A 6,263-nucleotide genomic window follows, 5' to 3' on the forward strand; every position below is an offset into this window, starting at 1 on the left:
CCACAGTTGTATAGCCCCCATGTATCGCCTATTTGGGCAATTTTGTAATATCCAATATAATTAAACACTTGATTTTGGCCCAAAGTCTTCTTTTGGCCACAGTTGTATAGCCGCCATGCATCGCCTATGTGGGCAATTTTGTAATGAACAGTTTCTCCAATATAATTAAACATTTGATTTTGGCCCAAAGTTTTTGTGCAATGAAATTGTTGTTTTTTAATTTATTAAATGTATAGGAAAAAAAAGGCAAATGACCATTTGGATGGGTCCTACCAAGGACCATCCAAATGGTCATTTGCTCTTTTTAAAAAATACTCGCGTGTGCAGTAATGCTTGCGGTAATTCTTGCTGTAACGCCCGTGGAAAATAACGCGAAAATATAGCCGGCCCATTACCGCGTGCATTGCTGAAGGACCATTACTACGAGCATTGACTCCAGCATTACCGCCTCCGAGATTTTTTGACTTGAACTTTTCCTTTGTTTTTGTGCGTGTATCTGAGCGGTAATGTGCTCCAAATGTCATAGTGCTGGTGCATTTGGGAAAACAATCAAGGAGCAATTTAGTCATGTTGAGTAGCCATCCAAACCTAGTGCATTGACCAAGTTATGGACGAGGCTGTACCAAAGCATCTATTTAAAAGAGTAAATGCTAGAATACTTCAACCTCACAAATTTATGCCAAACAATGATCTTGGGCTTAATTGAAGATGAACATTTATTTAGCAGCTTGACTTTCATCAAGAATAGCCTAAAAAACAGGCTTGATGAGAACTTGGATACTTCTCTCAAGTTATTTTCATCCAAGTTGGATGTAGAAACATTCATGTATGCCCCCAATGAAGAGGCATTTGCACTATGAGACTTGAAATGCCGTAGAAGGGGTGAAAATGGTGAGGCAAAGAGCACCACGCCATCATTGTAACTTTAGACCTTCTTCTCTTCAGCTTCTCTTTTATTTTTTCTTGAAGAGAAAATCATTTAAGTAGACCAAGAGATAAATATTATCCTACTTCGACAATACTAGTCATCTTTGACTTCTCATAGGCACTTATAAAGGGATCATGCCCTTTTTGGCACCATAGGAACCTAGGATGCATCTTTTTACCCTCGTAATAACCTCGGTCCCTTTGCTCTTTTTATTTTTCCCTTTTGAATGGCCAATTCTTGAGAGAGAAAATCATTTAAGTGGGCCAAAATTCATTACATCGCCCTTGAAATCATAATCATCCTTAACTATGATTTTTACAAGGAGAGATTAATCCTTGGTCCACCATCGGCATTTTGCAAAGGATCCATTTTTTAACTTGACACCATTTCATAGTACATGTCCAATTTACTCCATGCATGGAAGCCTGGGCATTCACAAGGATGTCTTAACATTTTAGCTGCACACATTTTTGCGGTAGATAGCAAGTCTACTCAATACTTGGGAGATGAAGCTGGTGGAAGTGTGTGTCCTCTTGTATGTGAAAGGGCAACGGACTAAGCATGTCATTCTCCACGCAACCATTCTCCTCTTATAGGCTTAGCCTACCTTTAGGAGACCCCTGAATTGTGCTCATGCTTAGTTGGTCGTCATGCCAGGGTTGTGCCCTCCTGGTCGTACCCTTGTTTTGATGTTACTCCCCCCTAAGAGAAGCATTTTTTCCTCGAAAACAAAAGTGGGACATTTCTTCTTAAGAATGCCAATGTTTTCCTTGGTGGCTCCTTCTTTAGGTCTATCTTGTTGGGGTAAAGGGCTATGGGTGACTGCCGAGGACTAACCATTAACTCTACTCTTCATATAAAATAAAGGTAACCGTACATACTCATTCTCTTGGTGTGTTGTTCCCCCCAACTAATCTTCTCTTTTTCTTGCCCTTTCCGCACGCATGTGCACAGGCACACCACCTCCCTCACACCTGGCATCAGAGCAAGGCAATGGCTTCGTGACATCGCTCCCTCCCCTCGCCTATGAAGCTCTATGTAAAGGCTTGGAGAAGCATTTTTAGTTTTGGCAAGGCTTTTCTTAGATCTATAGGAGAAACAAAAATGTTTTTTGAAGCTTTTGGAAGAGGGGGAATCTTGAACCTTAGAGAAGCTAAAGTGCATTGCTTTTGAAAACAAGCAAAGTGAAGCTGCTTTTTGCAGGTGCGTATGCACACGACAGGCACTGCTTTCTTTGTGTCTCGCTGCTTCACATACACATGCATAATGAATGAGGCACATATAGAGAAAGGTGTTGGGGGAGCCGCTGAATACCCACAAGGGAATCCACTCTAGTGCACTTTCTTTCAACTTCGAAGATTCCTTGTGGAATCGAATCGTGGAAATTAATGTGTTTTTTGTAGAATCAACCCAGTAGTAACATGATTTGTGCTGATATAAGGAAATTCCATAGTAGGGAGATAGCCTTCCCAATTTGACTGTGTTTTGCTAACGTATGCTTATAGCATATCCTCTAGCACCTAGTTGATTTGCTTAGTGGAAAATATATTACGACGAAGATCTTGTTTTTTAAAACTATGAAAGCACGTTCTTTGATTAAGAAAATCAAAGTTACAAGAAGTGGATATGCAAGCTGCTATGGCCCATCATAGGCTAGGGAGACAGCGAAGAATCTACTTCTTAGAATTATGTTTTTGATACTTCCTGGCTTTGGAGCCGCCACTAACACTTTGCACAGGCTTGAGAGCTCGCTTATTGTCATGTTGAGCTTCCGTTGGGGTCGGCTATTCTTGATCTCCCTCCATATTCATTAGCCTAAAGTCGAGCTCGTTCACTGTTCTTCAAGAGTGCGAACAAGCGTTGCATTGTCATCCCAATCTTCTACATCACCAACTTCCCAGTGCATCAAGGAGAACAAAAGGGAGTACCTTCTTGTTTTGGAAAGTGTTGAAAAATGCAAGCATGAATGATGAAAGGGTGAGAATTTAAAGCGAGATCAGAGTCAAGACCAGCCGGTAAAATTTGTTTGCTTGTGCTAGCCTGCCCGTGGGAAACTGACCTAGCACTATAAGCTTTTGAGGGAGGTGTAGTCAAATTGGGCATGGGCCTTTGAAGTGAGCGCAAGGACATCGGCGCAACTACCACCTTCTGAAAAAGTCAACAGTTATCGGCAGAAGTACAAGGCGGGAGGGGGAGCGCTCAGCAGCGAGTGCGGCTGGCTCTATGACAACGCGGTGCCAGAATGAATGCAAGCAGATCAGCTGGGGTGGGTGAGGGCCCTGTGTGTGTGTCCGTGCGCGCCACACACACACACACACACACACACACACACACGTATATAAACAGCTGGAGTGCGCTAGTGGTGATCATCAACTCCAGACCTAAGTGCAATCCGGCTGCAGATCAGGCAACGTCGTGGTCAAGCGAAGCAGACATGGCGAGCTTGAAAGTGGGCATAGCTTCCGTCCTTGTGCTCATGGCCTGCTGCGGGGCCCTGCAGGGAGCGGAGGTGGTTGAGGGGGCAGCGTCGTGCTCGGCCACCTTGACGGGGCTGAGAACGAAGTGTGCCAATTACGTGATGGGGGCGGCACCGCCAAGGCCGGCGCTGGGGAGTGACTGTTGTCAGGTCATCAAATCGGCGTCGCTGCCGTGCGTGTGCAACAACATCCCGCCGGGCGTACTGGGCCTCCTCAATCGCCCCGCCATTCTGGCCGCCATCTCCAGCTGCGGCCTCAAGCTACCCCGCGGCACTCGCTGTGCAGGTTCTCTCTCTCTCTCTCTCTCTCTCTCTCTCTCTCTCTCGGCCCCGTCCGATAAGATAGACCGTAGATCAACATAGCCGCCTGGTAAGTCACGCCTTGAGTTCAACCTCATTCCACTGCCCTTGGCAAGTCACGTCTTGAGTTCAAACTTTATTCTTACACTACATTCTTTGAGGTCTTGAAAACTACCCAAGCTTGGCATAGGCTGATATTATTTAATCATTAGCTGAAAATGACATATTGCATTTTGAATTTTTATTTTGGTTTGTAAAATTACTTGAACTTAAATTTGCTCCTCTGCATTCAACATTTTGCCTTGCATCTTGCCTTCCGTTGAGTTTGTTCATTTCTAACGCACGTGTCGTCAATCTTGCAGGTATGACATATCCCGGAAACTAAACTCTGCCGCTCCGAGATACTAGAATTTCCAAGCTATTGTTAGCTTCTAAGTGAATGGGCCCCATTGTAGTTGGCTATTCCTTTCCTTGCATAGCTTCTCTTCAATAAAAGCTCATGATTTCTTCACTATAATCAGTTTCAATTCATGTCAAAATCGTCCTTTGATTCTTTCATGAAATTCTTTATCAGTTGTCAAGATAGAAGGCTTTGGCAAGTCTTAATGATGTTCATGCCTATGTTTACACAAATGAAAGGTGATGTTTATTGTGATATTTTAACGGTTGGTGGCTTTTGAATTTTTCTATTCCTCCCTTTGATATGTACTTCGAGGATGCTAGTTGGTTCGATGTGTTATATTCTAACCTAGCAAAATAAAGGCACACTTTAAACTCTTCCGACTTATTTGAAGCATTTCCCCTTATTTAAACTAAAACTTTTTAATTTTGTCAATTTTCTTCAAGGAAAATCTTCCTACTTTTTGGTCAAAATTTGAAGCATTTCCCCTTATTTAAACTAAAACTTTTAAAACTTTGTCAATTTTCTTCAAGGAAAATATTGGCTTTTCACTTGTACATGCTATTGAGGGCTCAAAAAACTTCGTCAATTTTCTTCAAGGAAAATATTGGATTTTTACTTGTACAAGCTATTGAGCGACAAATATCCTTGCCTGGTAAATCTTCGTGCTCTATGGATGCCATGGCTCAGTTGGAGCATGGCTTGTTTTGAATTTTTTTTTGTGTTCACTAATATTGTGAAGTGCACAAGAATAGAAACCGAGTGTGTCCCCTCTAAGAGGCATGTCTTTATGAACTTGAGAGTTGGTTACATTGGTGGTTCACACCATTGCCTATCCAGCCACACACCACACCTCCCCTCTTAGGGAGAGAAAAGATAGTCATCTTCTTTAGACTTTGGATTGGACTCAACAAAAAACGGCAAGACACGCTCCAATGCCTCATCTAGGCTTCGACTCAACTTTAGGGCTCATGATGGCTTGGCCATGACTTCGGACTGAACTAGGGGACTTGACAAGAGAGAGGGCAACATCCCAAGCAACTCATTTCAAGAACAACTAACGTGCTGCATCGACTAGGACGCAATCTTTTAGGATGTACATCTTTCTCTAGAAATGGGCTTGGTGTGGCTGCTTATCCATGCTATGAAAACTCTCTTGAAAAGAGAAACTTAAAATGTGAACTTTGAACTCCTAAAATTAAGACATGTTCAAGCTTCCAGATACAAGGCCATCAAGCTTTTCATCTCTGGAGCACCTTAATACTGCTCACTAAGCTGCTATGTCTGATAGAAATGAAAAGAAGACCTGCAGGGTCCGTGGGTGTATATAATTCGTTTGCCCAACAAGCTTCCATGATTTAGGGAAGGTTTAGACGATACTATCGGCAACTTTGGCTTTTTTTTCTTCCTCCGCTTCCCTTGTTCACATAGAACGAAGGTAATAGCGTATTTTTAAAAAACGCACGTTGTTGTCATATGGAAGCAATGGAAGGATAAGGCTTGTGGCTGGCAATACCTTCAGCTATGCTCAAGGCCTACTGCCCGTGTTTTCCATTGAAATACGGTGGTACTCTCGTTCTTCGGGTGGGGGGGGGGACTCGCTCGATTTTGAGTGGCTGCGGGTTAATTCTATTGTCCAATCTCATGATGCCAATAGGGATGCTCGCACTTGTCCCTTTCTGATCTAAACCCAGTCTCACATGAAAGCTCGATGAAAGAAGCGAATTTATATGGTAGTTGAGTTGGACTTGGAACTGATCGAGTAGATGAGTAGGCACAAAAAACAAGGCATCTAGTGAGAGACATTGGCACTTGCTTTCACTCCGATTGAAGAGAGAGAGAGAGAGAGAGAGAGAGAGAGAGAGAGAGAGAGAGAGAGAGAGAGAGAGAGTGCACGCGCAAGAGAGAAGAAAACGAAGAAGAAGAGAGCCTATATATTAAGAGAAAAAAATAAAACATACCTTGCAAAAAGTTGAAGGGTTCTCTGTTGTACACGGGCTGAATTTCCCTCGACCTTTACCCTCCCTTTCTGTTCAAAGGCAATGCCAACAAAGAGAACTCTAGTAGTAGTACACTGGTGCAAAAATTAGGAAACATGACGAAAAAAGTTGTGGGATTTGTTGACACCAGGAAATCATTTAGGAAACATGACGAAGAAA

The 6,263-nt window shown here is 42.9% G+C and overlaps 1 protein-coding gene across 1 annotated transcript; it reads left to right on the top strand.

The window, feature by feature from the left end:
* Positions 1-3,288: 3,288 nt before the first annotated feature.
* LOC147417219 (uncharacterized) lies at positions 3,289-4,243 on the top strand. Its single transcript, XM_086507792.1, has 2 exons — positions 3,289-3,690; positions 4,067-4,243. The coding sequence occupies exons 1-2, from the start codon at positions 3,363-3,365 to the stop codon at positions 4,087-4,089; spliced, it is 351 nt and encodes a 116-aa protein (XP_086363918.1). The 5' UTR covers positions 3,289-3,362; the 3' UTR covers positions 4,090-4,243.
* Positions 4,244-6,263: the final 2,020 nt, after the last annotated feature.

This window comes from Adiantum capillus-veneris, unplaced genomic scaffold, assembly GCF_014529385.1.
Source record: "Adiantum capillus-veneris isolate H3 unplaced genomic scaffold, ASM1452938v2 Hic_scaffold_323, whole genome shotgun sequence".
NCBI lineage: Eukaryota > Viridiplantae > Streptophyta > Polypodiopsida > Polypodiales > Pteridaceae > Adiantum > Adiantum capillus-veneris.

Excerpts from the sequence above, each read along its gene's own strand:
- LOC147417219 (XM_086507792.1), top strand. The coding sequence starts at position 3,363 with ATGGCGAGCTTGAAAGTGGGCATAGCTTCCGTCCTTGTGCTCATGGCC. Across the intron at positions 3,691-4,066 it reads CCGCGGCACTCGCTGTGCAG|GTATGACATATCCCGGAAAC; the intron begins GTTCTCTCTCTC and ends TCAATCTTGCAG.